Genomic DNA, 20132 nt, shown 5'->3' with positions numbered 1-20132 from the left:
ATATTATGTACTTACCTAAAGCTTTCTATCTGCAGTACTTTTATAGACAAGAGCATGGCACATTCAATTAAAATAAAGAATGGGCATACAACAGTAATGAGTCTCTACACTGGACACCTAATATAAATGTATTCCACCAGCATGAGGAAAATCATGAAAGCTGAAAAGTGGAAATCAGAGTTTCTCTGAATAACGAATAGCCAGAGTTGTAACAATGGACAAAGGTCTCTGAAAGGTGACCAGATCAGGAAGAAATCTAAAGCATGTGTAGGGGGAGAATGGAAGACACAATGTTTCCCTCATATGCCGGCTGCAGAGGTCTTACATATTCTTCTGAAACACCTTGTACTGACTGCTGGCAGATAAAAAGAATCCTGGGTCCGATTCAGCTGCCAAGTTCTTGGTTTGTGCTGGACACATCAGAATATTAAGTTCTTGACTTTACCTTTTGGAAATGTATTAATTACTTTAAATGCTTTGGCAATCAATCATCACGATACAAAATACTAAAGTAGCACATGCCTGATGATGAATTTCAGACACTAATTTAGAAGGCTGGAACACATTTTTAAGTCTCTTTGCTATGACCTGCACTACGTGTCAGGAGAAGAGCTGCAGAGCCTCCTCCCAGGCTACCCACGAAGGTGCCCTGAAACCTCTGGGCTGGATTCTCAGCAGATCTGACTCAGTGTGTCTTCCTTCAACCTCCTCCAGTCATCAGCTCTGATCCAGAGCCTCTGCTCTGTCCTCCTACAGGCCCATTGTACAGTAGGCGTAAAGATTACAGGAGGTTCTCCCAGCAAAGAAGGATTTGTTATGCATTAAGTATCTTGAAGCCTCAAACAGGAGAAGCCTCTGTGAAATCTTGCTATAGAGAAGTGTCCTCTGGCTGTACGTGCTTGAATTTTTGAGGTATCTTTGCTCTTTTTCCACAGGGAGATTGCTTCACATTTAGGACAAGGGCAGGATGCTAGAACAGTCCTTTAGTGAGGAGCAGGCTAGGTGAGAGTAGAAGGAAGAAACCATTTGTGTTTCAGGTGTCTCCAGTTAAAATACATCAGAATACAAATTGCTCAGCTCATATTAGTATTTCAAAACAAAGCAGTTATAGAAAAACATACACTTCGTCCAGATATTATTATTTCTAATGTGGCATTTAAATTATGAGAAATCATCCAAACTGCTTTTGTTCTGGTGCAGTGACAGTCTGTGGTTTATCTGCTGTTAGCTTTTCAAGCTAAATGCTGGAATTTATGCTAGGGTTAATTTTAACCAGCTCATTACTGCAAACTTTTAACAGCTTGGTTTACACTAGGATTTGAAAAGGTGTTAATAAACAGTGCATGTTAAATTGAAGCTTTCACTAGCAGAGTGTCAGTGCAGTAAGCATAGCCACAGGGTACATAAGGATAACAGCTGGCAAGTGAGCCGAAAGATTTTTCACGATGGGATATCCCTTTCTCCCAGTTCCCAGACTGGCAAGATGGAAATGATCTTGCTGCCAGCATTTGCCACTGCCTGAAACTCTTGCATGCCAGAAAGCTGCCTACTTGTAACATTAGGTTTCCACACAGCATGTGTGCAAAGAATCCAGATTTACAAACAGCTGTTTGCCTTATAGGTGGGACAACATCACTCAGTCTTCCAGGGTGTCACACAATATCATTTCCAGACTCCTACCTTCCTGCCAGAACATGGTCACCAGACTCCCTAGGGATGATGGTTTGTCTTTTTCTTTTTTTTTAAATGGGGCCACAATTTTGCATAATGCGCTCCTGGACATTTAGCCTTGGGTTAACTTTACCATATGGTATATGTTGCACATCCCTTAGTAAATTGTTTGCTAGTGTGAAGCCAGGAGGAATGCCCCTGAAGAACATTGTGTCTTTGCTACATGAATGTATGCAAAGCAATCAGAGTAAAATGACTTCTGCCCTGGGGAAATCTGTCACAGAAAAGAACTTTGACATGTAATGACACCTGCAAGAGTCCATCCAAGTGAATGACCGTGGGACACTCCCACTGTGCCTTTCAGAACCATGGGGCAGGGTGGCAGCATGTGATCTGCAGCTGTTGCTCATCCCTGTGGCATGTTTCCCTCCTGCCAGGTTCACACAGGTGGCATTGCAGTCTGCAGTTTTCTTTGGAAGGCTGTGACTCTACCTGTTTATGTTTAATTACTGCATTCTTCATTCATCATCAGTTGCAAAAGTGAGTGGACCCCCTGCACCTTGCCTTGGCTGGGCTACCTGCCATTAGCATGGGAGGCAACAAGGCAGCACCTCTGGGAGCCCGGCGAGGGTGGGAGGACACGGCAGGGGGGCTGCCCTGCACCAAGGCTGGGTGCTCTGCCAGGGCCACCCCTGGTGTGAGTAGAAGTCTATCGGGACATCCTTTGTGTCCCACCCAACTGCCTGGTGAGCTGCAGCCTGCTCTCCTCCAGGTTATGACAGAAGAAGACAAAGAATTCAAAAGGAGCATTAAACAGATTTTTCTCTGAGTAAATCCCAGTCTAATGGAGTGGCGAGGCAATTTTTTTTCCTTCAACTGCTAATATTCCTGAGCTCCTGGCCTGTCTTTTTGCTGATTCTCAGAAAGGGTGATTTGTAGGTGTTTATTGCTGAAATTTGAAGTGATTTAAAATGAATGTTTAAATGTATGACTTTCAGAACTAAGGTATCCATATATTACTAATTTTCTAAGCAGTTAATAATTTTTAAGGACTCTTAAGATTTACTAGTACACTTCATGTATTATAGTTTATGCAGAAATACCAATTAACCCACACAATGTGCAGTCAAGATAGATGAGGATTAAGTCCCTACAGCCGAGGGAATAGCAGAGATGCAATGACCTGAAAATTGTATCCTTAGCTCCTTTGCCTGTAATTAATATAAATTCACCAGTGGAATGTCTTTACTCTTTTTATTAATCCCTTATCTACAGTCCTGGATCTCTGTTGTTCAAGCAATTAGGACAGATAGCTTATGCTTTCTTGATTCTTTCAGATCTGACTTCAGACTTGCAAGGCATGCCTGACCAGGCTTGATAAGCTGGGAGGTATTGGGAACATGGTACAATCATCCTGCATATGTGCAATAAATTTCCAGTTATGCAGAAAATGCCAAGGCGTGTAACCAACCACTTCCCCAGCTCCTATTTCTTGTGCATTTGTTTTCCTTGCACATTTCTGAATATGCATTATATCTCCTCTTCTTTACTCAATGTCAGCCCTTCCACACTAAATTTTGTTCGTTGCTGCCTGCTAGCCCACAGGTACAAGATGCAGTGTAGGACTATGGAGGATGTCTCCATGTTCATGCATGGAGCAGAAGCTGAGGATGAAGGACTCGTGGCCTTGTTTGCAGTCACGGAGGTATGGATCAGGATAGGACCAAAATCTTTTAAAAGGGAGCAGAAGTGATTGCTTCAACGCTAACCCCCTTGTTTCCAGAGGTACATGGTAAAAGTAAGAGCCTACTGTTCTGACTCCCGTTGCTGTGGACTGGCATAAATTTTCACGTCTTTTGCTTCTGGTTTGCATGTCAGAGCCACACTGCTGTCACTGGAGCCAGGCACGTGAGGAAAGCTGCGGATGCACGTGGTTCGCTGAAGAGGAGGATATTTGAAACTGCTCCAGTCCTGACACGGCTACCAGCCACACAACTCAAAGCTATCAGAAAGAGGGAGATGACTAACACAGGCTTTGAGAGACTTCAGAGCCAGTGTTAGATAGCTGTGGTGAATGCTGTGAGGTAATTCAGAATTCAGGTTGGCAAATAAGTTCATTACAGTATGCTTTTTTTCTCTGTGAAATTACTTAAGATTATATATAAATTATATATATTTATATATATATATAAATACAGAGGAGTGCACACCTTTTTGTGTCCTTGAAGATGAGAAGTGCTGTATACTATTACTGCTATTTTAAAAGCGTAGAAAATAAGATTAAGGAAGGCAGCAGGGCTCCACTGAGACAGGAGAAAAACTTCAAAAGTAGCAGGATGCTTATGCTGCTGTTCAGAGTTGAAGAAAGACTAAACTGTGTTTTGGTTTAGAAATCTTGTCCCGTGAGTCATGGTGACAAAATGATCTCTTAGAGTCATCATCTGACAATCCTACAGTAAATCTATAGGAGGACATACATCTGCTGACTTAATAGGCAAAATTGATAGGATTAGAGCAGTGCTGAGAAGCAGCTGATTAGAGTCATCTGTTTAAGATAGAATGACATTAAAAGTAGAAGGTCATAGGATTTAAGGATTTGGAATATTAAGCTTAGAAAAATAGCAAACTCAGAAGTCAAAGCTACTAGACAGTTGTCTTTGGCATGTTATCAGTTACTACACCAGGAGAAGAATAGTGGCATGTGATAGGCATAGATATGTAGTTTGAGCCACCTACAGAGATGTGTTTGTCCTACTTGAAAAACCACCAAAATATATTCAAATAATGCATACTTTTTTTTAAGGCTTTTAATCATTAGCTTGGGAAGGCAAAGACTGTTAAAGAATTTTTTTCTTAATAGCAATCCTCATATGTGTCAACTGCAACAGACAAGTTGAGAAGAAACCAGAACTTGCTATTAAAACATTGCTGGAAAATGCTGTGGTACTTGCCTGAAATGTGTTATCATTTCTGAAATGACAGGGGAACAATTCACTGCAAATCAAAGGTGGATCTGATTTCCAGTTACAGTACTTCCATACAAGTAATACAGACATACTGTCAGTGGGGTCTGTGTAGTCTTAGCATAAAGAGAGGTGAAGATGGTAGCAGATTTTTTTTATTATTTTATTTTTTGTCTCTCCAGAAACCTTTGGGCCCCAGTTTCTACTAACATACAAGCTCTCCTGTGTCTCTAACCCAATATTATGACATAGCCAACCCAAAAAGGGGCAACCAGTGGTTTCTCTACTAGCAAATCTCATTCACAAGTCATGGCTCAGTAAGATATTTTTCTATTGCTTTTAGCAACTAGATTGGGAAATAGCATATGAAGTATCCCTTAAGGTAAGGGATGTCCTGCGAACAAACCACTAATCTCTACTTCTGTCAGGCAGACCATAAATCATCCTTAAATAATCCATTGTCAGGTGCAGTTCCCTTCATATCTGCTTCACCTGATCCCTGAGTCAATCAGAGTTACCATCAGAGCTCAGGCTTCTGCTGGTGCTGCTTCCTGCTCCTCTGAAGCTAGTGGCAATAGAGTTCTGCTGCTGGGAGCCTTTCTGATGGACCTTTCAGTCACTCTTTTTCTCTTGTAATTCTTTTGGAGAATTAACAGCAAACGTTGAGGTAGACAAAGAATGAAGTATGAGGTTTTTAAAAAGACAAATCTATTTATCTCCTTGGCATGTGCACTCTTTATGGTTGGTGCCTTTTTCCATCCCAAAGGTGGAAATCTGGCAATGTTGTTTCACATCCAATTGGTACTGATGAAATCCTTGAGTGTATTTGCCTTGCTCCATGCCCTTTTACTGGATAACTAAACATGCTGAGAATACTCTGGTAAACATGAAAACTATTTTCAATACTTGTGGCTGAGTGATTTTTAAAGCATATTTTAGTACCCTCTTAATTCCTATTTGAAACAGCCTCTGCCTCTATACACTTCCCTGTTTTCTTTTGGTTCCTAGGACAATTTTGTAGTTGAGTCAGCATGAAATCAAACAGATTCTGTGAGTGCACTAATAAACACAGTAACCATCTAAAATAATACTGCAGTAAAAAGATATATATTTACATGGCTTAAATTTAGTGAACATTGTGTTTGAATAATAAGTGAGTGAGGAAAATGACCACATACACAAGAAAAGATAGAGGCAGTCCAGTGAGAAAGAAAAAATGGCTTAGAGTGGAGTAAAAAGTCTGCAAAAGAAAAGCATTAAGAAATTGTTGATGCAGAAAGAAAAGGAAATAAACAGCAATTAGGGGTTTAAATACCTAATTAATATCATCTTGTTACAAAAGAACACCTGCAAAGCATTAACTGTTGGTCTTTTTACGGTTACTGATCGGTAGAATAAAAATAAAAGGAGAAAATTGCTATTGCCAAGTGCAGTTAAAAGGAGTTGACAAATTGACACTAACTGCTCTCTCACATGGCGACTACCCACACTGTTATTAGATAAGTCCATCCTTGCAGATGTTTGTACTTAGTTTAGTGCTCAGTGTTATGATTCTTAATTCCTTCTCAGTTTGTTCTATGTCATGTAATAGGTTTGGTGAAACAAAATTCAACAAAATATACTAAATTTACCAAAGGGAAAGCAGTAAAGTATACCTATATTTCCTTTAATTTTAAAAGTCATTAAAACTTAAGTGTATAGATGCTGACAAAACATTGGTATTTATGAAGTGGGATTTTTCTACATTTTATAATACTACAGAGCCTGAGTCAATATACTGTAGAGTATAAATCTTACAAGATGTGTGTTGAAGGTTTAATCCCAGAAGTTTGTTTGGACCCTCTGCTTTCAGACTGACTTATGAAATATTATTGTAGTGAAATAAATACATCAAACATGCTATTATGGCACAAGGAAAATGTTGCACACATACTGGAACAAGCAGAGGATTATAGAAGTTGTATTGTGACTGTACCTGCTGACTGACATCAAACAGGATCTAAACATCCCTGTAACAGGAAGGCACAGCATATGACCCAAAATAACATGCCAGAGTGTGTTTATTTTGCCTTTCAGTGAGAACTCTAGGTAGAAACTACACAACATTTCATTCATTAAAAAACAGTTTCAGGATGAACTGTCCCCATCCTGTCCCTGTCATCCAACAACCTCTCTCCCAAGCTGTCTTGAAAAATATAACACGGATTTAATGTCTTTTAAGAAAGTTGCATTTATTTAAAGACAGGCAAACTAGGAGGTGGTGTATTTTGGAATTCAATGCAGTTCTGTCTGTCTCACTCTGCTTAACCACAGCTAATGCGAAGAGATTTTGTGTGTTTGAAATTGTGTAGCTACAGGACACTGCCTGCCTTCTCCTACTGTTTCCTGAAAAAGCTTGTTATGGTGCAGGAAAATCTTGTTCCATAAGTGAGGCAGCAGGATATAACCCATCCCAGCTCTGTTCCCTTTTTGTAAAGGCTGCAGCTTCTCTGCTTTGAACCACAGCCATGAGATTTCATGAGCAGCAGAAACTGAGCTCCACAGAAATAGACTGAAGAATGTGAACTTGTCGTGGCAAGACTGGAGAGCACTGACCTCATCGAAGCGATGTGGGTTCAGTTGGAATAATGTCAGAGTGTTTCTATCCATCCCCCATCTGCCCCTGAGGGCAGAACAAAAATAAGTTGTACTTGGTGATCAAATCCACTGGAAGGTGCAACAGGATAAAGAAAGATAGCATTTCCCTTACTTTAAACTGTGTCCCTTTAACTCCCTTTCCTGCTCCCCTCCACCAACAGTTCAGGTCCAAGCCAGCTGCATCTTCATTCTCTGCTGATATCCTAAATGCACAGTTAGAAATGAGTGCATTGTGGTTTGTATTATTTCAGTTGTTTGTTTCTGTGATGAGTTCTTATTTCTAGAAGCAGCATTTTCTTCGTGAGGATTAATTACTTGGGGTTTTAGTAAATGAAAGCCTCTTTTATTGATAAACAGTAGCAAATAATGACAGTGATGAGAATGTTAGTTAAAAGATAATGATTAAAATTAAGTTGTACCATTTTTTTCCCCTCAGAGTATCCTTTCCAAGAAACAGTCACTGTATTGACAGAAATTTTGGGAAAAAAAATTAGTATTTTTTTAAGGAAAGTCTGCCAATGCTAACTGATATTATTCAGCTACCTTCATTCGCTTGGTTTGGTATACTATTTAATTTAGCTGTCTTGATATGGACCTCATCCACCAGAGAAGCTCCTGAGCTTTTGCAGCTGTACTTATTCTGGTCTTTTATGAAGTGGGTTTGTTAACAAAAAGTAGTTTCAAATGTACGGTTTATGTTTTTAAAGTTCCCAAGTACAGTCTGGTCCCCTTCATTGTGCAGAAGGAAAGGCATCCTCAGCTCTGTAACGAAAGCCAGAGTGTAAGAAGGCAGCACTAGCACAAACAGTATTTTGCAGCAGTGCTGATCAGCATGTAGTATGATACCTGAATTTGGTTACTCTGGAATGAAGACCACATGCTTCAACAATATCTACCATTAGCTGGGAAATGAATGAAATAATACAACTGCTCTGCATTTGGCAAAAGGGTGCCCCCCACCAATATTTTATTTCCAGAAAGTTATTCATTGATGTACTTGATTTGTTCAGATCAGTTTTATAAAAATTCATTAAATGGTATATCTAAGCAGTTAAAATAGCCTTCTCCTCTGTTTTTTTTCCAATTTGTGAAGTTTAAATGTACACTAGTTAAAGCAAAATAGCAACAACCTGATGACAGTCAGAGAGCAAATAATAAGCTCAGCCACCTGCCTTTTCTATCAGTCTGATAATTTTCTTTTGAAGTCAGAGACAAAACTGCCACTGACTTCAGAGATGGATTGCAAGGCCTTCAGCAACAGTGTCAAAAGCCTTCAGCAAGGCTCTCGACACTGTCTCTCACAATATCCTCATAGGCAAACTCAGGAAGTGTGGACTTGCTGAGTGTACAGTGAGGTGGACTGAGAACTGGCTGAACGGCAGATCCCAGAGGGATCACAGGGTCTAGTTGGAGGCCTGTTACTAGTGGTGTCCCCCAAAATTTCAGTACTGGGCCCAGGATTGTTTAATTTATTCATCAATGATTTGGATGTGCTTCCTTAGCAAGTTTGCTGATGACACAAAACTGGGAGCAGAGGCCGATACCCCAGAGGGCTGTGCATCCCTTCAGAAGGATGCTGACAGGTTGGAGAGATGGGTAGACAGGAACTGTCTGAAATTCAACAAGGGCAAATGCAGGGTCCTGCACCTGGGGAGGAATAACCCCAGGACCACTACAGGCTGGGGGCCAACCTGCTGGAAAGCAGCTCTATAGAGGACCTGGGGGTCCTGGTGGACAACAAGCTGTCTATGAGCCAGCGGTGTGCCCTTGTGGCCAAGGCAGCCAGTGGTATCCTGGGGTGCATTGGGAAAAGCATTGCCAGCAGGTCGAGGGAGGTGATCCTGTCCCTCTAATCAGCCCTGGTGAGGCCTCACCAGGAGTGCTGTGTCCAGTTCTGGGTTCCTCAGTACAAGAGAGACATGGTGCTCCTGGAGTGGGTCCAGTGGAGGGCTATGAAGATGATTAGGGGACTGGAGCACCTCACTCATGAGGAAAGACAGAGAGTTGGGCTTGTTCTGCCTCAAAAGAGACAAGTGAGAGGGAACCTCAGCAATGCCAGTAAGTATCTGAAAGGTCAGTATCAAGAGGATGGATCCAGGTCTTCTCAGTGGTGCCAACCAGAATGACAAGAGACAACAGGCAGAAACAGATGCACCAAACTTCCACCTGAATATGAGGAAGATCTTTTTTCCTGTGCAGGTGACCATGCACTGGAACAGACTGTCCAGAGAGATTGTGGAGTCTCCTTCACTGGAGATATTCAAGAACTGTCTGGACACAATCCTGTGCCACGTGCTCTTGAGCAGTGAGGTTGGACCAGCTGACCCACTGTGGCCCATTCTAATCTTACGCATTCTGTGATTGTACATAAATTATATAAAACCAAAAACCCACTAATACCTTTTTTTTTCCTTATCTCAACACTATATGCTTTTAGGAACTCGGGTTTCTAGGTCAAAAGAGGCAAAGGCATTATAGGTTTGGAATCTTTTCTAAAAAAATTACTTCAGCTCTAGATGTATATGTAGAATAAAATTAGTTATGCTAAAAATACCTGTTTGATAGAACATTGATACAGTTAGATCATGGTATGCAGACTATAAACTTAAATGCTGCATGTCTTTGCAAGTACTTCTCGTTGGGTTCACTAAGCTGATTTTGAAATTTTGCAACCTTGAATACCATTCCTTGAGGATATCTGTCCATCTGTCTGTGATCCAGTCACTTTACAATTAGCCTCACTCTACAAAGCGGGAGGAAACTTGATCACACCAGGATTCTCCCTTACACATGAGAAAAGTAAGCAGCTGCATCAAAATTGCCAGCACCTCTTTCTTTCTTTTGGTGTAAAATGCAGTGGGGAAAATCCCACAAAATAATCACTAAGCAATGAAGCCAATTGTACCTTTTCAACACTAAGCATTAATTCAGAAAATACAGTCTTTCTTACAAATAAGAAAACTTTTAGTAACAAAGGTCCAGGAAAAATCATTCCTCTTGGTTGATGTTCTCTGGATCCTTTTTATAAATTGGTGTTTCAAGCATATAAAAACCCAGCATTGCACATATGTTTTTGACAAATTAATTCTCAATGAAGTTGCCATAAGACCATCTTAGTGGTTCCTTTGGAGCTCTGAAACATAAAATCCTTGACAAAACTTCTCTAAGTTTGCCTCGTCCTTCCACAGTATCCCCCAACCATCATTACCATGATGGTATTCCTTGAGCCTTTGGAAATAGTAGGAATGATAAATCCCTAAGTAGATTTTGCTGGTGTGTCCATGTTACTGTGCCTGGACATAAAGCAGCTATTAGCCTGCGCTGACCAGTTGACTTGCAGGATGAATGGCAGCTTTGGTGTCAAGAGTGCAACAAGGGCTCTGAAGAATACAAATGGGCTGCAGCCACTAATTTGAAGTGTTACCCACTAGAAAAGGTAAAATGATGACACTGGTCAAAGACTAAGTACAACATTTAAATCAGGGTGTATTTATGATGTTTTATATAATAATATAGTACCTATACACATGATCTTGCAGACATAGTATGTTGGTGCTTTTTGTTTTCATAGGAGGAGTATAAACAATCTCTTTTTCATAGCTGGAATGAAGGTCCTCTCATTTTTCTATTGATTAATTATCCAGTATGAACTTCTGCAAGACAGAACACATGCTGGGGTTGAATCAAAGCTGGGAAAGTTTGAAGTGTTGTCTTCTGTCTTTTCCTCTCTGCCAGTCCAGAGAAAACAGAAACAGAGTATGATATTTCCAATTCAGAAAATGCTTAAAGCCATACCTAACTAATTTACTGTGTTAGTGGCCATAATAGCTGCGCTCTGGAATAGAGGGAGGAGACAGGATGGTCAGCTTCCATTTGTGGAATTATGATTGTGTTTACAGGACGCAGTAAGTTGTTACCTTCACTACAGAGCACAAGCAGCGCTAGTTACCCCAGCAGGGAGTGTGGCCATTGAGCTATCAGTTCAGCTTTCTGGTACCTTTTCCACTTAACTGACTTTAATGCAATAATGTGTGACCTATACTCTTGAGAGCCTTGACACTGCCAGTATAGCTAAGGGAATCTTTAATTACTGTCTAGAGCTTTAAACATAAACTTGCATCATACAATTATGATGCGTCTGATTTTACTCCATCCTTTGACTTATATTTTACCTCTAAGTCACATAAAAAATGAAATAACCTTACTCTTGCAATGTCATTACAAAATAAAAAATGCATGCCTTGGTTTGAAAATGCCAGAATATATATTTGATGATTTAGGGAAATGAAAATGCTAATTTGATAAATTCGGCAAGAATTTAACAATAGTTTCAGTCAACCCAAATGTATGTTTTGGGCAAAAATAAAATTCTGCACAGCTGTGACATAATTACAGGGAAATTTTTAAGGAAGATGTTTAAAACTGTGACAAAATACAAATTTATTGCCAGCAAGTTACCTGTCCTCTAGCTCCTAGGCAAATAATAATTTACATCTAGGTGGGGTCTTAAAAATAAATACCAAAAAGCATTGGCTTCATTCAGGTATGAACACAAATTGTAACCAGATAACTAACATATGACATTGTGACAGTGATGTTAAATGAGCTTTGAAGAAAAAACTGAGATGACCAAGTGAATGTTCTTCTGGGCAAAATATAATTATCTTGGAAGCTGTCTGAAGATGACTGGTAAGTAAGAGAATTTAGTTCTGACAGTAATTTCTGGAGTTCTCAGGACTGTGGTTTGATAAGACAGTAAATGACTCCCAGGCTGCCAGGACTGCAACACAGCTTGCAGCCACGAGATGGGAGGTACTGATCTTGTAGAAGCTCACACTGACAATGCAAACTCCCTGTAAATAATATGACAGGTCAGCATTGTAGTAGGTGACTTTTTATGCCAGATTAGTGCTCTCATTGCATAGAGAGTCAGGTATTGTCTGTCCCCTCATAGCTGACACAAAGCTGGCAGAGACTCCAGATTGCATGTTCATTGTTGAGTCGGGCACAACAATGTGGTTGGTCAGTGCCCAGATTTCACTGAGCATGGAAAGGCCTGGCTACTGAAAGATGCTCTGCAGAGCATCTCTGGATGCTGGTGAGACAAAATGCATACAGTATACAGTAAATTTTGTCTCCCTTCAAGTTTGAAAAGTTCTTTTACTAAGTAAATTCTAATGTGACTCTATAGCCCAAACCTGGCCACATGAATAGGCATGAAGCAGATGTTTCTGAAGGGCAGTTGCAGTGTGATGCAGTGTATCTAGTTCAAGATAAAACCAGCACTTTTTCCAGCTGCCTGTCTATGCTCAGAATTGTGCAAACCTCATTACAAGCTTTTTTTCAGGATAATTTATTTAAAATTGGTACAGAAGACTCTGACTACTCTTACTGTAGTTTGAGTAGGGCCTAGTCCAGTTTATAGAATCATAGAATAGAATCATAGATCAACTGGGTTGGAAAAGACCTCTGAGATCAGCAAGTCCAACCCTTGATCCAACACCGCTGTGGTTACCAGATGATGGCACTAAGTGCCACATCCAGTCTCATCTTAAAAACCTCCAGGGACAGTGAATCCACCACCTCCCTGGACAGCCCATTCCAGTGTCTGATTACTCCCTCTGTAAAAAATTTCTTCCTAAAAGTTCATTTCTTCCTAGCATAAGTTCAGGTAATTAAACAACATTGAAATCAAGTGAATATGATGGTGTCATAATTTGGATGTACACTTTGGCATGCTTTCTTTAAAAATCTAGAGCAGGAAGCCAAACCAAAGTGAACAATGAAGATGAATGAAGCATGGAGACATACAATGAATCAGGCAATTCCTGCTTCCTCCTCTCCTTCTGACCAGTCCTCATAGAGCAGTTCTGCTTCAGATCTTGACTTTAATCAAAGCCCAGCACAAAGCACAAACCATCCCAAGGCTTGTAAACCTTTCTTTCAGCTAAAACTACTTGTCTGCATATCTTTTCACAGCAGCCAAACTAATTACCATTGCATGTCTTTCCAAGTGACAAAACTTGTTTGTCTGCCAAGACAAAACATTTGGAAGGCTATGGAGTGATATAACCTGGGGACACCTACTGTATTGATGTATTTTAAGTGCTATTACACAGAGCTCTGCTAGTGATTTGAATTCAGGGCACGTTGTTTGGTAATTGGGTAAAGCCAGACTGGTCTCTTCAGACTAATACAACCCTATGCAGGAGTCAAGACTGATTTGACTGGCCCAGCATAGCATTTGTAATGAAGACTGCTGCTGTGTTAGTGTGTTTCTCAGGTGAAATTATTAGAGAAGCTGGCAAAACTAGTAGCACAAGAAACTAGAAGGGAGCACAAGAACTGCTGGGACCAGCAGGCAGAAGACATGTTAGAAGAATGACAGCTCATGGCCATGACTTGCACTGCCCCTTCCCCCGTGCCCGTGGTCCTCAACGCTCCCCAGGAGGGCACAGAGCAGTCACACAACACCCAGGCAGTTCTTGGCCCTTCTGCTAGGCACAATATCAGCAGTCTAATGACACCAACCTATGGAAATGGGACTGGCACCACTGCTTTTACAGGGATCAGCCATAGCCACCTCTTCTGCTTAAGAACAACCCAGTTCAGATTTGGATATCAAGAAGTCTCAGTGGATAGTGTTATTGGCACCTATCCAATTCATTAAAGGAACTGGTCCAGAGTCTGATCACAGTTCCCTGAATGTAAGTCTACTTCAGAGTTACTACTCCAGAGTTACAGCAGACTAAATGAGATAAAAAATTTGTCTGATTGCTTTCAATTAATTCTTCAGCAGTTCTTTAAAATCAAGAGGTTTTTCTGTAACTTTTCCTGTTTTGGTGGACGAATTCCTCCAGGTGGCCCAGCAGTATGGCACAAGCACATTGGTGGTAGCAAATACATGTTACTAAACTCGCTCAAAGCAGTTTAGAGATGTGATACACACTCCTGTTGACTGCAGATGGAAAAATAAACCACGACAGGTAAACAGAAATAGTGAGCTATTGCCCACTGCAAGCTAGTAAAGCTGCTTTTGAAACACTCCCAGTAGGAAAGATTCCTGTTAATATCCTTGAAGGAAGCCTCTAAGGTTTTGTTATGAGCTTGTAACTCAAGCCATATTTGCCTGAAAACTTTAAATGGCATTTCTATGCCAAACAGCTGAGTTTAAACAACATGCTGATTTTCTATGCAATTTTTGCAATACTTATTGGAACATTGTCCTGATATCTTAGGAGTCCCATTACCTAAAGCAACTCTCTTATCTTAATGTCTAACTACTGCTTATTTTTATTTTTAATCTATGCTTTTTGTGTGTGTGTGTTTATATATGTGTGGAAGCCTAAGACACCATAAATCACTGGATATTTTAAGCAGTTTAATATTTATTAAAAAAACTAAATTAAATTTTCCAGAAAACTTTCTGAATTTTCACGTGTTAAAACAATGCTAAATTTGAAAGTGTCACACATTTTATTCTATCTCCTAGTCTGAAGTGCAGAGGCTACTGGAACTTTATCGCTGTGTGGAGAAGTGAGGCTGGTGAGCAAATGCAGTCTTCCACTGTGTGAAAATGTATTCAATACACTTGCTCTTAGCCTGAAGGAGGAACTTCATTAGACTAAGAACAGTAATTTTATTCCTAAATAACCTGGCTCTTGATGCTAAATAAACGAACAAGACATAAACAAAGAAGTCCTTCATTTTACAGCAGCCACTCTGCTGATTGCTCAAGGTCTTGAACTAGCGATTTGGAGCCTGTCAGTTTTCTCTTTCCTTTTGGAGTAAAAACACAAGTTCAGTAACTTTTGGTGAATCTGTCTATCTGCTTTTGTTTAATTATTACTAACTCTTGTTAGTAATTACAGAGTGCCCAGGCTGGGTTTTTGTGGAACCAGACTCACTTTCAACCCTTTACATTTTTTAGGCTAGCCAAGTTCTAGCGCTACCTTGGAATAAGTTCCTTCAAGATATGAGACCACATATGAAACCCTGGTTTTTAAAATTCTATCTGGCTCCATTTTGTGATATGACAATTTTAGGGGGCAGAAAAAACCCACCATGGTAGTATCTCCCTTCAAAGCATAATAGTCAGGCATCCTCATTCCACAGTCATATCTTGGCTACATCTACATAATTGCTTCCACAGTTTGAATTCAATTAAAAGCTTTTAAACATCATCCTTTCAAACATTTCAGAACTGTCATTCATTTTCAGATCTGTTGTCCTACCAAAATTTTAGTCTGACACAAAAGTCGATTACACTAATTGTTCAGAAGGAATTAACCTCTTATGCATCATCAGATTATTACTGTTGCTAGGTTCATTTTTCAAAGGTCTGTTCCTTTCCTGTATCTGTACATAAGCAAAGCCAAGCAGCAGCACCTGTGAGTCTCAGTACTGACTGTGAAAGAACTACTTCACTGGAATGCAAACAGATATAAATATTGAATGTACTTCTAAAGTGATTGGAATATTGAAATAGGCTGCAAAAAGACATGTCACCTTCAGGTACAGAATAATGACAGCAATTTTCTGATTAAAAACAACTTTGCCTTAAACACAATTATCATTAATGAAGTAAATGGTTATATGTGTATTGTCAGATATTAAAATGATATCTAAAGAGCTTTTCATCAGATTTCAAAGTTGATGCTTCCGAGGTCATTCTGAGGACGTGCACTCACATTTCCATTTAAAACTGACTTATGCAAGTCCATTCAGAAAATTGAGTGATCTGAATGATTTGAGAAGCACATGTGTATGTGCAGGAGCCAGGTCAGGAGTTTGTGAGACAGTGCTGAAAGATAAGCTTCCAGGGGAAATCCTAGGTGAGTTCTAAATCAGTTGGAAGAGGGGTTAAATCTGGCTGCAAGAACAAGGCAGAGAAGTTGGAAGGAGGAAGAGAGATGGTAGCCAGTTTTTGGTACTGGATAAAAGGGGTCTTGCTGATTTGAGCAAAGAGATGTTTTCTTCTGAACAAAAAGTCTTATTTTTAAGTGAAGAAGGCTGCATTTGAGGTGTGCTTTCCCTCTGAACTGAAATTACAGCAAAGCCCTGGATTTTGACAGATAGCTCATGTCAGAGAAGAATCCTGAGGTGCAGTGAAGGAAGAGATGGGGACAGGCAAATCTGGCAGTGACGCTAGAACTCAAACTTTTTTCAGACCATTTGAAGAACTTGGTGTCCATGGAGCAGGCTCCAGCTACCAGCTCTTTTCTCTCTCCCCAAGAAGCAACCACAAAAACTGAATCAGAATAATAATAATACAAACACTTAGGAAATTGGCTCAGCAATAAAACAGAAACATTCAGTAGCAGGTTTACCCACATGGCTACTCAGCCATCCTGCCAAAGCATTTCCTGAAACTTCCCTGAAATGTCCTAGATGGAAATTATCTCCATATACAGAAATTGATAGCTTTCTTTAAATCAGTGCAACATTTTCCATAGCATTATGTTTGAGTTATAATTTTATTCGCCACAGAAATGTCAGCACAGACATGAGGAGCCATGCAATTAATTTTTTAGGAAGGGGAAATAGAGCCAGTGGAGCGAAAAGAACAAGTTAGCAGAAAACATAAAAGCAGCATGGTAAAACTGAAGTATGCCATGTGCAGAAATCTGTCTCTTAGTATTCAATAGCTAGCTGAAGAGAATCATGATACGAGGGAAGGAAAATAAACTGAGGCAGGGCAGACAAAATAGTGATGTTACTGGAGTGGTATACCTACTACTTTAAGTAATGTTGTGTGTGCTTAGCCCACCATGTGTACAGTCCTGTGGCTATAGCTACACTAGAGTCTGCTAGACACCTTTGCTGTAAAGTATAGTGTAATCAATTATAGTTTTCCTCTTGCAGCATATCTTTAGCGGGACACGGCAGTGAGATAAGGAATCGAAAGTGAAAACCTATGCAAAAACCTAAAGGTTATCTTTAGCCAGGAGTGCAAAGCCACAGTCCTAACCTCAGTTTTGTTGCTGATTAGTCGTGTTCTTTCCGGCGCTTTTCCGTGCCTCATTTACGCCTGTACTCGCGTTCAGGGTGAAGTCATTGAACGTTTGAGGGTCCTTCCACCCGGGACAGCCCCGCTCCCGGTTAAACGCCTCAGGAGCAGCGCTTCGGGGAGGGGTCACTCGCGGGGACCAGGCTGAGGCAGCCGCCCCCGCTCCGCATGGCTGTGCAGAGTTCACAGAGGAAGGCTTTTCGCTGCTGCCACCTGCCAATTCCAATCGGGGGACAGCCTTTCCAGGCTCGCCGGGAGCCCGGCCGGGTGGCGAAGAGAGGGAGGGCCGCGGCGGCCGGGCGGGTGACAGGGCGCGGAGCCGCCAGGCCGGGGGGGGCGCCGGGCCGGCGCTGAGGCGGAGGCTGCGCCCGGTGCCGGCAGCCCCGGCCGCGGTGAGTGCCCGCGGGACGGGGTCCCCGCTCGCTCGGGCCGCGTCACTTGTGTTTCGCGGTTCGGTGAGGTCTGCTGGCACGGGAAGAGGGGCGGTGGAAGGCGGCTCCGGGGCAGCCCCACAGCGGCGGGCGCGGGCGGGAGCCAATGGGGGCCGGCGCGGCCGTGTGACAGGCGGGGCGGCTGCTGCCCCCGCCGGGCGGGGAACCGGCACGGCGGCGCTCGGCAGCATCATCCGCGGCTGCGGGGCTGACACACGCCTCCATCCTCCTCTCCCTCGGCAGCCGCTCACACGCGCCTCGCCGCGGGCGGAGCGGAACGGGGGGCGCCGCGGCAGACAAAGCAAAGATGGCAGGGATCCTCGCCTGGTTCTGGAACGAGCGGTTCTGGCTGCCGCACAACGTCACCTGGGCGGACCTGCAGAGCACGGAGGAAGCCGCCTTCCCGCAGGCGGAGGACCTCTACCTCGCCTTCCCCCTGGCCTTCTGCATCTTCATGATCCGGCTGCTCTTCGAAAGGTAACGCCAAGCCCCCCGCTCCGCCCCGGGCTTGGCTGGGCTGGGCGGGCCCAGGGGCAGCCGGGGACCCTTGTCAGCTCGGCATCTTTCCCCGGCTTTGCTTCTCTGCTGGCCTTGCCGGGCCCTTACGTTCTCCCTGCCCCCTCGGTCGGTCACGCGGTGGGCCCGATGCGGGAAGGTGGAGGGGCTCGGGAGGCAGCCGGCGCACCGTTCCCGGTGCCCGCAGCACGGCCCGGCGCGGGCGCTAGGAGGCGAGGTCTGCCCGGGAATGGGCGCAGCCTTCCCGCCACCTGCGCCGGCCGCGGCGGGCACGGGGAGAGGGGCCCTCCGGCACCTGTGCGACCCGCGGGCTGCGGTGGGGTCCTGTCCGACCCCCGCAGGGAAGCCCCGCAAGAAGCCCAGGGGCGACGGGCCGCGGCGGGAAGCGGTGCCGGCTGGAGAGTTTGCCCGTGCCCCCGCCGCAGGGCCGCTCTCCAGAGTTAACCGGGGCGAAGCCCGCGCTGTGTCCCCTGCGCGGACGGGGACAACGTGAGCGTGCGGTGGGAAGGGGCAGCTCGTGGGGAGCAGCAGCCCGGGGTAAGGGGTGCAGCGGGGCTGAGCAGAGCTGTGCTTGGCCCTTGCGAGTGGTATCCGTGTGAGCGGTCCTGTGTTGGAACACTCCCGGTGCTGTCAGGATGTGGGAGCTCAGTGGATGAGACGCGCCAGACGCTGTTCATCACTGAGCCGAACTCCCTGTACTCCGCGGTTGCTGAACTCAAAACACACGTTTCACAAACATATCAATACGTATATATGCATATTTAAACACAAGACGTCAGGCTAATGATGGGTCAGCAGTGACTGTTCATTTTCTGTGAGTGTTTCCGTGCAGGGGCCGCCTGTCACGGGGAAGCAGATGGATCCAAGTGGGCGCTCACTTGCGCACGCTGCTGCGCCGCCTGACAAAGGTGGTGTTCCCTCAACAGCAGAGAACAAAAGAACGATTCCTTATGCCAACACCTACGTGTTTTCAGTGCTGTCTTCATAGGTATGCTATTAGGATAGTCAAGGAAGATAAAGGAAGACCAGTAGTTACTACATGCCAGAGAAGAGCCGTAAAAATGCTTTAAAAATGATAAAATAGCTGATCTGCCAGGTACCACTCCACTAATCCTAAGCATCCCCTCTCTCTGGTTAGAATATGGCACCTGGGATGTTGGTTTGTGAAAAAAACCTGCCTGTTTTCCTAGCTCAGTTGAGAGGACCATATTTGTTTTGAAAAATAAGCTGTCACGGGCTGTTTTGAACTTCTGTGTTGCTTTACAGATTTACCAAAAAAGACAGCGAAAGTTGTCATGTGCCTGAAAATCTGAGGTTATCAAAAGTTAATTGAAACACTTGAGTTAAATACTGTAATAGAGTTACAATTTAAGTACTATGAGTATAATTATGAGTATTATTTAGCTAATATCAAATAATTAATTTTTTTCTTTGCAGTCTGTACAATGTGTACTTTTGAGCACTGAAAGAGGGTGTGTGATGTTTCATCTCTTGTCATCTGAACTGCAATATGTATCACAGCAGGGCTGTGTTTTGATGGAGGAACAGTTACTCAGGGAGACAATTTCAGCCTAAACTTAGATTCAGATTTCTGCTGTTTTCAATGTGGCTGTTGTTAGCATCAGCGAAGCTACTCTGATTATTTAGTGGTCTGTATCCACTTGCTTTGGTTATTTTTCTTCATTCATTTAAAGTAATTTTTAATTTTGCAATACCATATATTTTTAAGTGTTAGTTATACATACAGGTGAGAAAATCAGTACATTTTCAGAATTCTCTTGTATTCATTAGACTAATTTTGAAATTTATATCTAGAAATGCATTCTGCCAACCTGATAGTAGGTGAGATTTCCCAAAATGTTTAGTTAACAGTTATTTATGTTTGTATTTTTTCCTTTTTAATTT

At 42.6% G+C, this 20132-nt stretch overlaps 1 protein-coding gene across 2 annotated transcripts in view; it reads left to right on the top strand.

The window, feature by feature from the left end:
- The first annotated feature begins 17889 nt into the window (after window positions 1–17889).
- Window positions 17890–20132, top strand: part of CERS6 (ceramide synthase 6) — a 114966-nt gene continuing 112723 nt past the window's right edge. For both annotated transcript variants that reach the window (XM_027678672.1, XM_027678671.1), the window contains exon 1: window positions 17890–18188. In XM_027678672.1, the coding sequence (XP_027534473.1) occupies window positions 18019–18188 (170 nt within the window). In that variant the 5' untranslated portion in view covers window positions 17890–18018. The remainder of the gene's footprint in view (window positions 18189–20132) is intronic.

Source organism: Neopelma chrysocephalum, unplaced genomic scaffold (genome assembly GCF_003984885.1).
Source record: "Neopelma chrysocephalum unplaced genomic scaffold, ASM398488v2 Primary Assembly neopelma1_44, whole genome shotgun sequence".
NCBI lineage: Eukaryota > Metazoa > Chordata > Aves > Passeriformes > Pipridae > Neopelma > Neopelma chrysocephalum.
Note: the sequence above shows the minus strand (reverse complement) of the source record. Positions and strands in the feature narration are given on the sequence as shown.